We start from the raw sequence: 20,087 nt of genomic DNA, 5'->3' as shown, positions 1-20,087 counted from the left end.
TGTGTCTATATGGATAGAAGTAAAATTATAACAGGGCATGAAATGACTAAGAATAGTTCTGAGAAGAATATGAATTTGTATGTCACTTTCTTCTTGAACTAGAGCTAAATGTTGATCTACAGGCTTTATTAAAAGAAACTCAGCACTGTATACTTGCTTGAAAAACCATAAAGTAAATTTGAAATTGTTTTGGTTATTAGATTGGTTATAACTATTTTCCGAAATCTGATGGATTTTCAGAAGTATTTCATAAATACTGATATAGCTGCAGAAACCTAACACAGATTATTCAAAACCAAGTTGAGATCTTTCCACACTTTAATTGGTTTCAGTAAGAAGATAAAGTTGTTCTTATACATGCTTAGTCAATTAAATAACCTGCAGTTCGGTGAACAACTTTTCCAATCACCCATGCGTCCTCATGTTTCTGGACATCCTTCAGCACCTGCTTGGCAGCTTCTGTCTGGACTACTAAAACAGCACCAATCCCACAGTTGAATATTTGCACCATCTCTTCTTCTGAGAGGTTTCCTTCCTCTTGGAGCCAGGAGAAAATTGATGGAATCTTCCACTCACAGGTATCTAAAAAGCAGATGATTTGCAAAGGACAACCCAGTTCTTACACAGCAGTGCAAATATAGATTATATTTTGTTCCCTTTGGAGCCAGGAGAAAATTGATGGAATCTTCCACTCACAGGTATCTAAAAAGCAGATGATTTGTAAAGGACAACCCAGTTCTTACACAGCAGCGCAAATATAGATTATATTTTGTTCCCTTTAACATCGCAACCCAGATTAATCTTACGATTTGCAAAGGGGAAAAAAGAAACATACAGACAGCTGAGAATATGATTGAGACCAATGTGAGTGGAGACCCCAATCTTCATTATCGTCCAAAGTGTCATAGACGTTTTCTTGGGGTCTTCCAGAACCTACACTTCAATTACCATTTTTTTGTTTACATATTTAAATCATTTTTTTAAAAAAATGATAATAAGTATGTTGCAATGCAAAATCCTCGTCACTAGTATCATTTTTCCTTCCAAAAGTACCTTTGGTCATCAAATGGGCCTTATAAACTTTTTTAGAAAATAAAAATGATGAATGGGCTTGTTTGGAAGTAAACCATACTAATAGAAGAAAAGACAAAAACAAGCAGAGGAAATCAGATGACAGGAAGCATTAAATAGCCACTGAGAAAGCATCAATTTATCAGATTTCTGTCTTCCTTTGGCATCCATTTTGTGAACAGGTAACCTTTCCACAACCATTTTGGAAGATTACCCATAAAGTGCTCTCAAAATTCCAAATGTGCTTACCAGCCCCTCAAAGCTGGGGATTCCTACACAGGCTTTTCCTGTTAACTCCTAGACCAGTAATTAAAATCAAGAAGTTGATTTCTGATGTGACCAGAACCTTAAAGATCTATTTTTATATCCTTAGATTCCTATTCTCCTCTCAGAATAGTGTAGAAAATTTTGGAATTGATAGCATAAGAGGCACTGAAACGTCCAGTCTCATTTCCTTAAGGAAGTGGTTCTCTACCGAGCCCATCCTTTCTTTGATGGATTGACTACCTTCCAGGTTTTCTTTCTTTTCCATTCCACCAACTTTATTATACAGTATATTATACATATAATCTATTTACAGTATACATTATATTACACATGTCCACCAGAGGATATGCCTACATTCATTCTTTAGCAGATTTCTTTTCACCATCTTATCGGATTACAGTTGGTACAACATTCCAAGCTTTTTCTACTTACTCAAAACAACACTAAAGCGTTCAGGAAGGATCTGGGAAAAAGCACCCGACAATCCTCCATCAGCAATATGGATAAAGGCTTTTACATTTCCTGATCGGAGGACAGGAAGGAGGGCTCTGCTATAGATTTTGGTTGGAGTTAGCAACTGGTCTCCTATTAAGATACAAGGAAATTAATTTTAAGAAACAGAAGATAGTGTTTTTCTGTTTTTGAAGGAAACAAAAAAAATTAAATTCCTAACCTCAAAGTATTCTAGGAATGAGCCTACATCATCAGGATCAGAACATACAAAGAGTTGCAATTAATGCAGTAAAACTATATAACAGTGTATATGTCTAGGTAAAGGTAAAGGTTCCCCTGCACATGCATGCTAGTCGTTTCCGACTCTAGGGGCTCATCTCTAGGGGCTCATCTCCGTTTCAAAGCCGAAGAGCCAGCGCTTGTCCGAGGATGCCTCCATGGTCATGTGGCCGGCATGACTAGACGCCAAAGGCGCACGGAACGCTGTTACCTTCCCACCGTAGTGGTCCCTATTTTTCTACTTGTATTTTTATGTGCTTTCGAACTGCTAGGTTGGCAGAAGCTGGGACGAGTAATATATATAATATATATATATATATATATATATATATATATATATATATATATATATATATATATATATATATATATATATATATATATATATATATATATATATATATATATATATATATATATATATATATATATATATATATATATATATATATATATATATATATATATATATATATATATAATGACAGAAAAATATTTCTTTCCAAGAAAAGTGTGGAATAAAAAGTGGTAAGTGTTTACATGCCTAAAGTATAGTTGCCATATCCACCAGGAACAGGAGAGAAATAGTGTAGGGATGATGTTAAAAAAATCTTTTTCACAACATCAAATCCTTGGTGATGAAGTCCTGAAGAAGCTATTCCAATCACAATATCTTCATTGACAATGTTCCCTTGCCGAGGAAACTTCATGCCTCGCTCCACAGCACCAACTGCAAAGCCAACCAGGTTGTATTCTCCAGCTGCACAAGTGGCAGGCATTTCATTAGTTTCTCTTCCTGGGAAAAAGGGAGCAAACACAGTGCATCCTAAGAAAATCTAGAAACCATCATTCCATTGAAATCCAGTTTAAAATAGCACAGGTTAGTAAAAGCCCCGACATTTGATTTTAAACGACCAACAACAAAATGTATTGTACTGATAAAAGCCAACAAAAGCATGCATAAATGAATAAACTGTTGGGATGCTTCCAAAACCCTTACACATGTGCATGCAACAGGTACAGTAATTGTATGCCAAATTATATATTAAGACCTGTAAGATCCACAACTTTGTCCGGTTTAGCCACCCCGTCAATCTTAAACTGGTAATCTAAATGTATACAACTGTAGGAGAGATGCTATATATATGTACTCTGAGTACATTACTAGCAGGTTACTAGGATTAGTAACTTGAAAAAAGCTTCCCTAACAGTGCCTCATAGTTTCAAACATCATTTTTGTAAAAGAAAAAAAGCAAGCTAAGTTCTTGTTAACCTCCATTCATGTAATGAGAAAACCACTGATAGTGTGTTTTGTCTGTGTGTGTGTGTGTGTGTGTGTTTTCTTATCTGGAATAGCCTTTAATTAGGACATTTGCCCTGTGAATTTTGCCCTACACCAGAAGTACATTCACATCTGAAGATGAATTATTGTAATTGTGCTACATTGTAAAGGCCATTTTTCTATTGGCTGTGTCATCCCTCTTCTTAGTTTCTACGCTGTACACCGTAGAATTACTATCTGTTCTTCCCCAAAAGCTACAGCATCCTTTTCCTGTGGCCTGTCTATAAATGCTTTTTCTTTTTCTCTTTTTCCAGTTGCTCTAGCGGTGGGCAACCATGAATAAAAGTATTGAAATGCTTAGTTGCAATAATGCCAAAGTTTTATCATAACATAACAAAAGAAGAACGATGCCTTTGCTGCTAAGGAGTTCCCCATCGTATGGACAGCTCAGAATGTTTTGTCTGGCTGTTTTGTAAATGGACAAATGTGCATAACACGTACTGAAAACGTGGAGGAGAGGATCAGTAACTGAATGAGGACGATGAGATTGTTCTTTCTCCATGAGGAAAAGGCACTGCTTGGGTGACTTTCCTATTGGCCCCGTATTGTTTCAATCTTTCAAGTTCAACAGAAATGAAACTCTTTTTCAGGGATTAGGGAACGGAAGTGGTAGGATGGAAGTGCTCTCAGATTCAGCCTTACAACTGGAAATGAGGGCCACTAGGATTCAGGGAAGTAGTTTAAAAACTGATTTAAAAGTGCTCGTACCAAGGAAAGTGCATCCCGCCAGTTTACAAGCTTCAGCTATCCCATCTGAGATAGCCTGAGTGAGATGAGCCACACCAGCATCCAGTTTCCCAAATGCAAAATGGCCCTGGAAGAACAGAGGCTCAGCTCCTTGAACCAGCAAGTCATTGACGCATATAGCCACCAAGTCCTGGCCAATTGTGTCGTGCTTATTGCACAACTGGGCAATCTGTAAAAAGTCAGACAAATTAGCCACACGCTGTAACGTAAATAATTGTTCATACAAAAATATTACTGCAATAAATTTTGATGGATCCAAAAACTCAGCTGAAAACCGTCTGGTATTGTTTGGCTAATAGGAAGCTTCCATCAGTGCATCAGAAGAGGATACAGTAGAATACGTTTTCCTCGTCTCTAATGACAAGAAAATATGTAGAAGGTTGCAATGGAAGGGATAATTCATGGTAAAAGTAAATCTGCTCTAAAGGGGTTGGGATTTTCAATAATTAAAAATAACACAATTATCTGATTTCACAAGGCTCATGCAATTATAAGTAAAATATAATCAATTGTATGAGTCTTGCGGAATCAGATGTTATCTTGCTAGCAATCTAGTAAAAGCCAAAAAAGCAATAGATATAAATGCGCCAAGCAAATCGCAACTTTGAGAAAGGGAAACACATAGCTAAGAAACTCCCCCACTCTTACATGCATTGCATTTAGTGCAGCCTTAAAGTTTGAAGATATTTTGTCCAGCAAAATTATCTCATCAATCCAGGAAAAAGGAAACAGGAAGGGAAAAAGACAAAGGGACAAAAAAGAGTTTACTGAAATATAAACAGCACAATCAGTGTGCAAAAATATATAAAGAAAAATATAAACAGAAGTTCAAAATAAATGAGTGATTTTTGTCTTTATGAGCAAGTCATTCCCTTCTGATGAGACTAGAGCAAGTTTATGTTTTTTAATTACATACTTATGTACGAGCAATCCAGTTTGAAAATGGACGTGCCTCCATTTACCTTACGTTTTGTCCCAATGCCTTTAGCATGGGATACTAGAATGGGATCCCGATAACCAGAGGCTCTCAAATCAAAGAAGGCTGGAATGATCGCATTATGCCCAGGGTAACCTGCAACCCATAAAAGTGTGAGATATTATGGACCATAACATTGCTTCCGAAAACTTAAAACATCACTATTCTCCCTTTCAATTTAACATGCTTGTAGGAGGATGAGGAGATAGGGGAGGGTTCTGGAGAAAGTGCACAAGTGGTTGAGACAGCACTCTGTAAGTTCTCATATCAGATTCACATATGCACAAGGATCATTTTGCACTGCATAATTTGGTGTAACAGCCATAAGCTACAATATGTGCTGTACACAGGCATCAATATAATTACCCAGGGGGAAAAATTATATTCATGGTAATCAAGAATCCTGTGCTCTCAATAACAAAATGGTCACTGTTATCATAGATATCAAGTAAGGTTATAGGTCCATACAAAAACTATGAAGTGTAGCGCTCTCTCTCGCTCCCCTCCCCCCAAATTTTCTCAAGGATAAGAGTGTAAAATTTTACACTATTAACTGAAACAATTCCAACTAGTGACACATTACATATAAAAACAGATTTTCTCTATGATAAATATCATTGTAAAAATGCATTTACAACTCAGCCACTTTATCCTCTTTTTTGTTTGAGATTGTAGCAGGTACAAACACATAGTAAACAGCAGATGCTAACTCTATTGCTAGTGGAAGATGAAAGCTGAGCAGCAGGTATTATAACGTAACAGCTGTTTCTATATCGTATTCAATAACTACAATAAATGAAGGTGGAACAATCAAGGTATGTTGGCAGTTTACAGAAGAAACTGGGCCAGCTCCGACTATGTCACCTAGTGGCAAAAGAACTGTAAGCAAAATAACAGGGGTGGTGGTGATAGAAGCAATTTGTACCAGTTTTCATTATGAATATTCTATATATAACATTGCCCTTTATCAAGGTTCTGTATATGAAGATCGTAAATTAATAAGTGGAGATGTACCCAATTAAGTACAGTACATGTTAATGGATTCATATTACTTGAACTTGATTCCTTGATAATTCTATTAATTAAAACTATACCTAGATATATTTTCCAAAGAAAAACATATTTGTTTTTAAATGATATACTCATGGATAACCCCAGAGGTCATCTTGGGAAAGATATTCCCTCTGCTGTGTGAAAGACAATGGGAATGTTTATTATGTATTTGTTCTTGGCATATATAGTATGTAAGACTGATTATATGCCATTATGTAATTTTCAACTCCAAACAACCATATGGATTTTGTCCATGACCACCTGTCCCTTACCTGGTCTTTCAGGTCTTCCAACTTGCCACTTTAACTGAGTCCATCCAACTGGTTGCTTGGTTTAAATACATTCAGGCTTATTATCTAAATAACCAGAAATTTCAGTTTACTAAGAACACAGCCCTTTGAGAGAATGGAAAAGCTCCTCTGCTGCTGCTATTGATTCATGAAAGTCATGTTGAGTTATTTATAAAAATAACAAAGATTGGATATGTGTGTGTATGTATATGTGCAAAAAAGAAAATTACTCTTGTGCAAAGAACTAGAGAAGAACTTCCAAGCTTAAATGAAAACAATCCAGGAAACTTTTGCCAAGGGTTTGTTTGATTCACCCTGAACAAAAAAACTTATTTTAATTCCAGGATCATTGAGAATTCTTCCATTCATCCTCCTCTTACCTAGCTTGGTACCCCTTGCAGTGGATAACACAGATGAATGATCCAAGATACTGCATGCTATGGAATCTGAAATTCTATCTTCATATGATGGGGACCTGAATCAGAAATAAATGCAATTGTAATTAATAAAGCAGACTGTCATGGTTCCGACATGCTAACATTGAATGTTTTTGCTTTGACACAGACACTTACAGGACTCATACCATTAATATTTACAATGCAGCAAATATCAAACACCACTGATTGCTGTTTTTGTTAAATGAATGACAACCAGGCTCAAGGTTGACTCAGCCTTCCATCCTTCTGAGGTAGGTAAAATGAGGACCCAGATTGTTGGGGGCAATAAGCTGAGTTTGTAAAAATGCTGCTTGGGGGCGGGGGCCGAAAGCCCTAATAAGCAGGCATATACATAGAATGAAGGCTATTGCTAAGCACATTAATATGTGCTTCTTAGATTGTAAGCCGCCCTGAGTCTTCGGGGAAGGGCGGGATATAAATGGGATTAAAAAAAAACACCAGAGAAACAATGAAAAAAAATCTGCATAAAAACATAAGAAACTTAAGGTAATACTTCCTTTACTTAAAACTATTGAGAAACTATTTTTGTTCAACGGTGTATCTATAGAAAAGAATATTTGTAGCTCAGCACAGCTCAGGATTGAATTGTGAGGTCTTTGGTGCTCTCTGAGCTTGGTTGTTTTCTTGCAGACATTTAATTACCCAACTAGGCAACATCATCACAAACTCAGACAGCAGCAAGGACCCCTCAATGGTGTATATTAATAAGTGATAAATAATGTCAATTATATTGGGTTTCATTGATCCGAATTGCTTATTACTTACTTAATTACATTTATTGAATATTATAATGGTTTTTAATACCATGGTTTACTTGGCCTATGATTTGAACTGAACTGGCATTAAGTCTGTACAGGTAAACCCTTCACTTATGAGCACAATTGGACCTGGAATCTCAGTTGCTGAGTAAAGTGGTCATTAAGCGAGATGCCACATGACCGCTTTGCTCAATGACTGCAATCCTGGCTCTCCTAGTTTGCCACTGCTTGTGGAGCAGGTAAAAAGATTCAGTATAGTTCTATTCCATCATTGACATTTATGTATGTCATCTACCAGAAACCAAAACTGTCTCAGTTTCAATGTTGTCTGGAGTTAAGATGCCACCGCATGTTCCAATATTTGCTGAAGAAACAGAAATTGGATACTGTGACAATTAGCTATTGGGTCTAAACTTGATTTCTTTAACCAAGGCCTCACCATTGCCTCCTACAAGAAAATAGTGTTATATATTCAGGCAGAATTTAATACTTTCCAAGAAGTATATCGAAATTCAGCCATATTTAGAAGTAAAAATGGATAATGGTGCCAGATATTAAATAAGGGGAATTGACATTATTCCTCTGAGTAGCTTTTCTATATCTTTAATATATACTAATGAAATAATATAAATTGATTAGAACCTTTATAAACCATGTTCGTGGATATAGTTTTTGTTGTTTAGTTGTTCAGAGATAAAAAAAATATTTTTATATTTTATTATGTTATATTTATATTATTTTTTATTATTAAGTTATTTTTGTAAGCAGCTCAGAGTCACTGAGAGTGAGTAGGCCGTATGAATTTTCTTAAATAAAATAAATAAAAAATAAATACATTCTCAGAACAACTCCATTTTTGTTTAAGATGCTGATTGCAAGAAAATGCTAGAAAAAGTCATAACTCATGGCTTAGTACATGTTATTTCCCATTGTTCACATACACAAACTGTCTGAAGAATGCAATAGTTTGAAGGCTAATTTCTTTTCCGTAGGTTGCACCCTGGATAGAAATGACTGCTAGTCCTTTGTAGATATCTTCAAGGGCTGACATGATGTCCTGTTTGACAGCTGTTACTGTAAGGATTCTGTTTCCATTACTCAGCATTTTGCCTTCCTTTATTACAGTAGCTCCATGAAAGATTTCAAGGCCTAACTCTTTAGCCTGAAGAAGCCCTAAAAAAATTAAAAGGAAAACTGGCTTCATTATTTTTCTCACAATATTTTCTACAAATAGTGACTATTGTACTGCAGTTATATAGATAAATCACATACTCTGTGACAGGGCTTTTCAACCAGTGGTATGGGTACCACCTGTGGTAAATTGACACCTGGCAGGTGGTACGCAACCATCCTAGAAAAGTGGTAGCGGGGGATGGGAATGAGCTGAACTGGTGGCAGCACCACACAAGCCTGAGCGAGAGATGGCTGGAGCTGCAGGGCTGTCAAGGCTCAGCGGAAGTGCCAGGATCAGCGCCAGGCTCCAGCTGGAGCTCGGCACTGATCCCGGCACATCTGCTGAGCCCAGAAGAAGCGCCGATCAGCTGGAATGTTGCAGCATCTCCAGGGTCTTGTGCTTTACATTCAGATGCTTGGCAACTAATTTATATTTATGACGGTCACAGCGTCCCAGGGTCATGTGAAGTGACCAAAACCTGCTGCAAACACCCAGCAAAGAGGGGGTGGGAATAAAAACCCCCACCCCACCCCCGCTGCCAAACTTCAACAGAAATGCTCACAACAATGAAAACCTCAGACAGGAGGATGAGTGCCGCTGGGCAGGTAGGCAGGAGTCTTGCTCGGCTGTGGCTTGGGGGGCACTTTTTTCAATGCCATTGTAAATTCAAACAGTCACTAAGTGAACTGTTGTAAGTCAAGGACTACCTGTACCTCATCACTTTTTTTCTTTTTGGGGGGCGGGGTCATCAAGTTTTTGACACCTTGCTAGGTGACTGATGGTGTTCGGACATTGCCATATCCTAAAAGTGGTACAATGGGTGAAAAGGTTGAAAAGCCCTGCTCTATGATACTGGGAGACATATTTTCTACTTCACATTTAATTACTTGTTTCTGTTTAGAAATTCTTGAAAACAGACAAACCTAGCAAATAATTAAGAACACTGTATCTCAGAGGGGGTTCTCAGATGCTTGCTATTCTTTGAGCAAACATAACTATCATCAAATATCAGAAGAAAAGACTGTGACGTAAAAATACATAAAAATAACGGACTTACCAGTGATTTCTATGCTCTTTTTATAACCTTGCAGATAGCTGCCATTTTCCATGGAAACTGACACAGCACTACAATTATCCAACCAAGCCAATATGGAATTGCATAGTTGGCCAGCAACTGCAGCTTGGATAACTTCATAAAGATCACTTTTAAGAAGCTGAAGGATTATCTACAAAATTATATATTAAAAAATCAAATACAAGTACTATAGTAGTTCTAACTTCAGAATTTAGTTTTGTTGTTTTTTGTTTTCCCAAATCCTATATTTATGTTTATCTACTGGATCTGTGTAAGCATTCATATAAAGAATAATATTTTCAGGGAACATGGCAAAGTACGGCAGGAAAGCAATGGAAATTCCCTTTGGGATCTATGGAAGAAAATACACTAATATAGTCTGGAAGTTGAAGCAGCCTCTCCTTTGTTAGCTCACAACGCTAATGCAGCATTATCAGCCTTAATGTACAAGAAATTACAGAACAAAACACAACAGAAAGTAAGCTAAACCAAAATATGAATCTATTGTTTTAGTGTTTCATTGGAATTATATTCCTCTCCTTTACCTGGCATTGTGGGTCACCAAAATGACAGCCAACACTTAAAACTTTCACACCGTGTTTAGTAAGCATTAATTCTATTTGTAGCACACCTACATGGGGAAAAAAGGGCAAAATAATGGTTTTGTTTACATGTCCTAAAACAATATATTATCTGTCTTTTTTGCCTGTGGATTTAGGATTTTTATTCTTAATCAGGAACCCCCACCCAATCAGTTTTGTTCTCAGATCAGTTCTTACCTGATGCATGCAACATGACATTTCATAGAATAACACCTAAAGCAATCTTTTGCTAACCAAGAAAATCAACTGATGTAGATTGGGGCTCCAACATAAACAACAAGATAATCATCCAGAGTCATATCCAAGGTGCCAGAACTAGGGCAGACAACTCTGGAAAACTGAACTATTCATCACAAGCTCCTTCAGAGACATTCAATTAAGCACCCCAAGCAGCTGGACTAAAACAGGATTTTCCACTTTAATATTTTACTATTTATGCTACCATTTAAAGCAACAGAAATACCCAAATAAAATGTGGCTGTTTTGTGCTTCATTTTCTTGTTATGCCTGAACTGAGATTTCAATAGTAAGTTTTGGAAGAACTAAGAAGTCGCATGCAAGGCTTAAGTGGGGTGGGATGGTTGCAGACCTGAGGCCCTACTTTGTGCCTACCTAATCTACAGTACAATCAACAATTCCTAAAAAAATATCAGAAGTAAGTATAGCCGCTTACCTGCATATGACAAACCTTCTTCCTTCATACCTTCAAGAATGTGTTGAAGGAGCGTGCTTTTAATATTTTCCAGAAGAACTTCAGGAACCTAATAAGTCAAGGAAAAGAACACATTAAGAATTCTCTATTATACGCTTTCTTCAATAGCACCCCCCACACACAAACTCTGTTTGCTACAATAGCATATCTTTCAAATATGTCTTACAACCTAACAGAAGTTAAGGCATTCTTTAGAAGTCAAGATGCCATTGATTACCAATTCTTATGAATCATTCAATACTGTCAGTGTATATGTGTACATCTGTGTACAGTGTGTGTGGAGTGGTGGTGGTGGTGGTGGTAGTGGTAGGTGTGGTTGTGAGTCTATTTAGCAGTGCAGCTTTTACAATACCATTTTAACCAACCACAGGACTCTGATCCTCCCCTGCTAGTCAGAAACCCAGATAAACACGTGTTATAGGGTGTAGTACATATGTGCTAAAGTACAATGTCTTTGTACTTTGGTGCCAGAGGCTCCATGTTTTAATGAAGTGCATAGCCTTCTGTGCACTACATCTTTGTTTCTTTAGAAAAAGGAAGCCACCAATATCATTGAACATTTAAAAAAGATAAAGTTGAAATATTCCTACTATAGTAACCAAATGCTTCTAGACTACAGTATACAGGACTTCTTGGCATCTTTCATGTCAGACCACGGACCAAATATGATGCACCTTAGGAAAAGGGGCAAAGGCTCCTATTCCAATGATGCTTGGACTCTGACGTTCATTCAGCAGCTGCTTCTGGACCCGAACTGGTGGCATGGGAATAAAAGTGGCTCCATCAACAAAGCATAAATACTGGAAGGAGAGCAAAGGAGACTGGATTACTTATATGGTAAATGAAATCCATATTTTTATTTTATTTCTATTATAATTAATACACACCAGATCGGCAAACTGTTCAACAAGCCCTTCCAGCTACACTCTGACTTTTTAACTGAGGGTTTGTTTCACAACAAGGAGGTTAATATTATCCCCACAACTGTCTATTCATCTCTGGTTTTCTTACTCTTCTTCCCTAAATCTACAAACCTTCATTTTTCCTTATTTTGAACTCCATGAATGCGGACGTGGGGAAGGAGCAATGCAGGAAAAGAAAGAGATCCAAACACATTTCTATGACTCCTCTCCTGTAATGTTTTTAAAATTATAATTTTTCTGGCTTTTAATAATATTTTCTAATGAAATTCTTGAAAATGTTAAGGCTTGGCACTACCATATATTTAAAACTTCAATTGCCCTAAAAGTTTTGTATATATGCTTTCACACTCAGCCCCCTCCCCATATATGCATACAGTATATGTGTCTGTGTGTATACCATATCTGTATGTATCTGTGTATACATACATATGTGTGTGTGCATGCGCACACACGTGCATATGCATATGTATATGTATACACATACATGTATCAAGGCTTGTTGCTTGTAATCAGCTTAGTTTTAGGCCATATGTTAAGGCTTAGAGAGCAAATGCCTTATGTAGCCTTTATGCTTGCTTCTCTTTTTAAATACTGACCATTCTCTTTGCTAACGAGCTGCCACAATTAAATTAAAACGTGATGTACAAAGGACTCTTTCTTTAAGCATTTATTGGAGTAGTTAAAATATTTCTGTATTCTCCTGAAATTTATGCACTTCTTTTATCCATAGCGGTCCTATGACCACCTAAACTGATTGACTAATTACCCAGAGAACAGAATGAGAATTTAAATCCCAATACATCAATACAACAAATTAATTGCATCTACAATTATTGCAGGTTCGCATCCCACCAGGCTCAAGGTTGACTCAGCCTTCCATCCTTCCGAGGTAGGTAAAATGAGGACCCAGATTGTTGGGGGCAATAAGCTGACTTTGTAATAATGCCGCTTGGGGGGGGGGGAAAGCCCTAATAAGCAGGCATATACATAGAATGAAGGCTATTGCTAAGCACATTTGATTTGTGCTTAGATTGTAAGCCGCCCTGAGTCTTCGGAGAAGGGCGGTGAAGTAGAAAAATTGACAGAGACCAGGCCAAGCTCTTCAATGTAGGAAGGAGTTTATTTGCAAAGGTTCAAACAATGCAAAGCATCGAAGTGTCTGAACCCCGAAGGATTCAAAGCAACTCAGACCAGGGGACAGGGTCTGGGTCAAACACTGGAAAAAGGAACCCTTAAAGGGACAATGGCGAGGGCCCTATACTGTCATCTTAGTCTCCCCTTTAGCTATTAAGATTGCTGAATCTAAATCATGGATACATTGGACAAGGGTGAAGGCAGCTGCAAACGCGGGGTGGCAAGCTGTTGTTAACAAACAGGTCCCTACCAGAATGACTATTAGGCGGAAGTGAAGTTTAAAACCATGCATGCCTCCTAATATCTCTCTCCTTCCTCTCAACTTTATCTCTGTTCACATACACTTTCCTTGCAATCTCCAACAATTCACTAGTATTCTTTCCCAAAGCACCTTCTACTCTCTGTAACTTCCGTCTTATGTCATCGTAACTCTGAGTTATAAATCTTTCATTCAGCATCCTGAGGTTTTCAGGCAACCTCGGATTCACTTGAGTGTATATCTCATAAGCCTCAATTAATCTCTGTAAAAAACTTTCCGGACTTTCATCTGCCCTTTGGGTCACTAGAGTTGGCTTAGACATATTCACAGGGGGTTTTCCTGCACCCCTTAAAGCTTCCACTACCAAATTCTGATATTCCACCAATTTTATCCTATCATCTTCCTTAGTAGGATCCCATCCTGGATCCCTTTCCGGCGCCCTAACAGGCAATTCAACACTAATATCCTCTACGGTTGGAAATCTATCCTGTAAACATTTCCTAATTGCCATCTTCCACTTTTCCCTTTCTTCAGGGGTTAGTAAAGTATTGATTAATTGTTGTATATCAGACCATGTAGGATTATGAGTTTTCATAATGGTTTGGAACAAATCAACCATTTCTGTAGGTTTGGAAGACAATGGTCCATAATGTTGTTTCCAATTAAAAAGATCAGTTGTAGTAAAAGGCACATATTGATACACGGGCCGATACTGAATTTCCCCTTGTGGATTCATAATTGGTTGATCCACTTGCCTCAATGGTGCAACAACATCAGATTCAGCATTCTCCATTTTGGCTGCAATTGTTCTTGCCCTAGCACGAGTCTGTGGCCCCCTTGCCGGTGAGGCCCCTCCCTCTGCTCCTTTTACTCCTTGGGCAATATTCTTACTACCACCACTACTCGTGCTACTCTGTCCCACATCTCCCTCTCCACTCGGCGGGTCTTGCAACGGCTCATATGGCGGAACGGGTGGCACAGGTGGGGATGGTAAAGGCGGAGCACACGGAGGTGGTGGCGGCCACCAGTCCTCCTCCTGACCTGCACTATTCAACATTTCCATAGCCTGTGATCTACGAAGTTTAGGAGCCTGCCTTTTTACATTGCCCTTCCTCTGCCCCGGGCTCTGGGCTACACACAACCTAACCATCTCTGCCTGGCATTCCAACAAGTCATCACTTCTTTCAGCTAAAGCATTTACCCACTGATCTATGTATGGGAATTGAGCACTATACTTCTTGTCATCAGCAGCTATTACACCCCACAATGCATCCACAGTCTCTCTTCTAAAGGATCCCTGTGGAGGCCAGCCTGTTCCCAAAGTGGGCCAGACTTGTTCACACAGAAATTTTAATGTATTCTTATTTCCCTTTGGGTATTTAGAATTGCTAAAATAATCATCAAATCCTTTTAGCATGCATGCCAACGGTGTGTTGGGCACACTCTGACGCCCCCCCATACTAATACACTGCCACTGACCTACGGTGCCGGACGTTCCGACGGTCACCAATAGGAACTGCAATGGCTTAACCTCCCACACAACCTGACGGACTGCTTTAGGGACAATGTTGTCCTGAGTCCAGGAGGGTGATCAGTCCCCCTCTTCTGTCTTCAAATGAGACAGGCACACCCGAGTTTAACAGATACTCGCCTGAAACGCGTTGTCCACTTCCCCGTCCTGGCCAGGAATTGTTCAGACCACCGTTCCTACACTGCAGGGTTCTTGGACTCGATCAGAGCACCGTCGGTACCACCGAGTTGTCACTGCTGTCTCCCGGAGGCTGGATCCCCCGCGGCGCCTGGAGAATTTTCAGGAGTGACCGCCTGATGGGCCCGAAGGGTTGAACGGCCCTCAGCAAAATATTGCCTTGACCTTCTGTCCTGCCGCGGTCGCCATTTGAAGTAGAAAAATTGACAGAGACCAGGCCAAGCTCTTCAATGTAGGAAGGAGTTTATTTGCAAAGGTTCAAACAATGCAAAGCATCGAAGTGTCTGAACCCCGAAGGATTCAAAGCAACTCACTTTTATACAGGTACATTCATTTAGCATTCATTTGGTATTCATACGTCATAATATAGGCGTTACATGGGGAGGAACAACATATGGTTGTATGGATAACATCATATGGAGAAGTGAAACATGCTTAGTACAGATAAGTACAAAGGGGAGTATTCAGCAAAAGGTTGTATATGATATATGGTGGCTTTACAGTAAAATAACAGGATGTACATGTCTGGGTCAAGATAAAAATACTAACGGCTGAGCACAGCTGCTTTGCTTGCAGAAGAGGGACAAACCACAGAAGTGGGACATAGGTCATTGAGCCTGTGCTTAGGCCTCTGAAGTCCTTTCTTAGCCTGAACCAAAGTTTCATCTTAAGGGTTCTGTTTAGGGGTCATCCTATACCTGAGTGTGAGTCAGGGCTGGCACCTTCTCATATTGGGATATAAATGGGATTAAAATAAAATAAAATAAAATAATTTCTATAATTAATAATACTTAGCACTACTATAACGCTCAACACTTTTCTAAGCGCTCTGCTAGCTTTATTTTTGATGTTAATAATCACACTAGGATATGTAGTCAGGGTAAAAAGTAACCCAGGCAAACAGTGATAATTCTGACCCAAACATTTAATGAAACAACACACTGAAAATTCTTCCCCTTTAAGAAGTTCTTCAATGATAACTGTCTCAGAGGAGTCTTCAGAATGATAACACATGTTGTCCTGCAATATAAATAGAATAGCCAATGGTCAAATCTTTTTTTCTTTTCATCTTTCCTTGTTTATGAGAAACCACCTTTACAGCATTTCCACTATTAATACCACTTCATTTCCCACATATAAAACTTTTATAGAGCATATTGTACTCATGGGCGATATAAGTCAAATCCTTAATTTCTTATCTGATATGATCATGATTAATTATAGAATTAGAATTAGAGTCCAACTCCTGCTCACTGCAGAAATATGCCTTAAGGTAATCATACTATTATATAGGGGACTATGCACGTCAGCATACCTACATATATAAAAATGCTACTGTATTACGTTGGAAAGTTGGGCCCCAAAGTAGCTTGGAATCAGTGTTTTGCATAATGATCTACATAGGCAAAAATACCACTGGTTCACTAATTCACTTTGCAACATAACTTCACTAAATTCTGTAAGCTTACTATTACACGTTACTATTAAACTAAGTGGATTATAAACCAAAATGAATCACATTCAGGGTTCACGTATTGTCTGAAGTCATAATGCAATTTATGTATTTTCTTAATATTATATATGAATATGAATACAGGGAACACATTTACATAGAAATGTTAAGTCACCTGGAGAATATCTTGTGCTGCCTTAGAGGCATCTGCTCGGTTGGATGCAAGAACTATTTTTTTTCTAGGACCGGAACCACTAGGTTTTATCACCAGTGGAGGAAAATCTGCACTTTAAAATAAGATAGAGCACGTTAGAAGAAAATGTTCAGGATATGATCCAAGGTTTCCTTTTGTAAAACTGCAGACTGGAAAATTATATATGACAGAATCAAGGACCAACATTATTCTTGAGACTCTTACAGTTCTGATCAACATCATGTAAATACTTCAGTAAGGGTGAATATGAATAGTAGAGTCTTGAAGATAGATGAGTAGAGGTCTCACAATTATTCCTAGAGACGTCCTCTTGAAAAACCTAATAAATTACCTCTAAAGTTGCTGAAAAGACAGCTAGAACATTATTATTTTTCCAGCCTCATCTACATCTTCTGCCTCTGTTTTGAAAGATGGAAGTCTTAATTTTATTAGCTTAGTTATGACGGGCTTGCTTAAACTGCCTCATACGAGACTCAAATGTTGGCAGAGATCTGGCATGAGATAATAATCTGCATTATTGTGCATGCAGGCTAGAATTCTCAATAAAATGTTTTTTTACAAAGTGATTGCAGTAGTGTATTAGTGTCAACATATTTTCGACTGTTTACATTGTTTCTAACACTTTTCCCACATTATTTTATCAAGGAATATTAGTACTATTTTCTTTTCACTTCATAATAGCCATGTTGACACATAAATCTATACTTGTCCAATCTGACTCTTTTAGTTATTTAAAAGTCAAGCTTTTAGCTTCTAACTTGCATGGACTGGCCATTCATAGTGAACCTGCAGAACTGGGGTAGAGCTTGCTCAGAGATGTGGCAATCTGCTTCAAGAAACTGACCAAGAAGGAAGAAAGACTGGTGTAAGGTGTGCTCTCCCACTACTGCAGAACGTGACAATAGTGGTAATAGTCTCTAATGTCCCTCTAATGTTTCCTTCTGATGTGTCCTCCGAAAAAGTGGTCTTTTGTGCTTAAATTTTTCTTTTTAACCAATGAGAACAGATTTTGGAAGTACGTTTCACTCATGTTATGTAAGTTATTTCATATTATTAGGCATAAAAAAGAGGAAAGATTTTTCACACAGAGAGTCTTAAAATCCTTGTAAGCTCCTCCTGTATCAAATTATTTGATTAGAAACACAATCATTGCTCTGTGATGATCCTATCTATAGAACAGATAATCTTAATACTTCAATGAAAGAAAATAAGTATTTACCTGTTAATAAAAGCACATGCTTCTTTAGGATTTGAAAAGGCTTTCCATCTGGCTGTGGGAATTCCATGCTGATCAAGAAAGATGTTAGTGAAATATCTATTTGTTCCCAACTGGGCTGCCTTGGCTGTAGGGCCAAAACACTGAATTCCAGCTGCTACCAAGTCATCAACAATTCCTAGTAATGAAATACTGAAAGGCTCAGATAAATTGAATGTAATTGAATGTCATATTATTGTACTGTCCCAGAACCAAAGAGCATTTAAAAAGTACATAGTGCTACGAAAAGGGAAGAGTTTGGCTGATTTAGCATTATAATGAGATTGTTGGAAAGATTATGTTGTTAGCCCCCTTTTTTAAAGACAACATTATTAGTCATCAGTGGCTATATGAATATTCATGAATATACACGTTAATGGTTGTAAAAATGGAACGCACACTGAATGAAATTTAGGATTTGCTTATCGGTCTCTTTGGCACATTTGGGGGCATGAATCTAAGAAGCAAGTGGCTGAACTACAGTTGTAAGGACCCTATCCACTTCCTCAGGCCCAACAGGATCAAACTGTTCTTAGATAACCAGATAGCCAGTTTTTTTGCCAGATAAAAGATGTGGGAAAACATAGGAAGGGTGCAAAAGTAAGATGATATTATGTGGACTCCTCATAAAATTTCACAAATGAGGAATGGTAATTACATGACAAAAACATCACCTGAAGGCATCCTTGTACTCCAGAACAGCAAACGATTGCAAACCACTATCAAATCCTTAGAATGCCATTCAGTCATGATGTATCAGCACTGAACTCCTTGTCCAGGATTGTACATCATTCTACAGCCCAAGACTGGGTCATTAATTTTAATCTAAGTTCAAATCCTCAGCTGTGGAGGAGGTTCAGACCTTACCAGCAGCAAGCAAAGTTTCTGGTCCAGCAATCACAGACCCGATGTTATGATCTTTGCAGAACTGGGAAAGGATAGTATGATTGCTAATTAAAACACCTGAAACAGAAATTAAAAAACAATATACTTTGATATCCAGTTGCTAAATATGAAAAGTGTGCTTCCTGAGGGAAGCAGAAGCAATCTTGCAATTAATGAAAATAATAATTTTAAAAATGTATATAAAGAGTTGGCTGAAGAAATCTTATAAGTTGGGGGAGGAGTCTTCTTCTTTTTGTTTACAACATGCTAAGTTTGGTTGGTTTTAGTACTGATTAATTTTTATGCATCTTCTTGGGTGATGCAAACTCAACTTGTTTGGTGAGTTTGTGATTCAATGTATTGTACAGGTTCAGAAAATTGGGTTAATTTACTAACCTAACTAAACTGACTTCATTTAATTTAATTCATTTCTATTTAATTCATATTAAATTGTTTTCTCTGTGTAAACATGGATCAAATGCATTGTCCTAAACATTTATTTTTATACAATATGTGGTACAATGGTTTGGGGAGGTATTATAGATTTTTTTTCTCTCCAGGGGCATTCAAATATATTAATGCACTGTCAGATAATACTCTTGTTACCTGAATTAGACATTTTCCCATCATTGAGTGTTCCGGCATTTCCTGGTGCAACCAGCACTTGTTTCAGGTGTGGAGACTGTGCCAGCTTCCAAGCCAGTGCATGTTCTCTGCCTCCGCTGCCAATCACAAGCACTCGATCAGCCATTCTGGCTTGTTCTAGTAAGCTGATGGATGGTGACTTGCGACTTGCATCAAAAAGGAGAATCAGTTTAAAATTTATTTGGATAATAGGCACACTAAAGACAAGCAATAGAAAAACAGTGGAAAATGGTCCTGATTTCTCTATAATTTAAAGCATGCTAAATGAGGTAACTGCAAAAGAATTGGCGAAAGAATGAAATTATAATAAAAGGGAATCAGAAACTAATCGAGACATAATTGGGCAAAAAAGGT

General features: G+C 37.9%; 1 protein-coding gene across 1 annotated transcript in view; it reads right to left on the bottom strand.

Moving 5' to 3' along the window:
* Positions 1-19,839, bottom strand: part of LOC308667209 (trifunctional purine biosynthetic protein adenosine-3-like) — a gene marked incomplete at its 5' end in the record, with an annotated part of 31,906 nt that extends 12,067 nt beyond the window's left edge. Inside the window, 15 exons of the mRNA XM_081326355.1 lie at positions 379-582; positions 1,771-1,923; positions 2,615-2,866; positions 4,121-4,328; positions 5,122-5,231; positions 6,859-6,953; positions 8,636-8,867; positions 9,926-10,094; positions 10,489-10,574; positions 11,219-11,306; positions 11,932-12,086; positions 13,706-14,961; positions 18,168-18,342; positions 19,071-19,166; positions 19,695-19,839. Coding sequence (XP_081182481.1) covers positions 379-582; positions 1,771-1,923; positions 2,615-2,866; positions 4,121-4,328; positions 5,122-5,231; positions 6,859-6,953; positions 8,636-8,867; positions 9,926-10,094; positions 10,489-10,574; positions 11,219-11,306; positions 11,932-12,086; positions 13,706-14,961; positions 18,168-18,342; positions 19,071-19,166; positions 19,695-19,839 — 3,424 coding nt within the window. The remainder of the gene's footprint in view (positions 1-378; positions 583-1,770; positions 1,924-2,614; positions 2,867-4,120; positions 4,329-5,121; positions 5,232-6,858; positions 6,954-8,635; positions 8,868-9,925; positions 10,095-10,488; positions 10,575-11,218; positions 11,307-11,931; positions 12,087-13,705; positions 14,962-18,167; positions 18,343-19,070; positions 19,167-19,694) is intronic.
* Between the last annotated feature and the right edge of the window lie 248 nt (positions 19,840-20,087).

The sequence above is a fragment of the Vipera berus genome (genome assembly GCF_964194415.1).
Source record: "Vipera berus genome assembly, chromosome: 4".
NCBI lineage: Eukaryota > Metazoa > Chordata > Lepidosauria > Squamata > Viperidae > Vipera > Vipera berus.
Note: the sequence above shows the minus strand (reverse complement) of the source record. Positions and strands in the feature narration are given on the sequence as shown.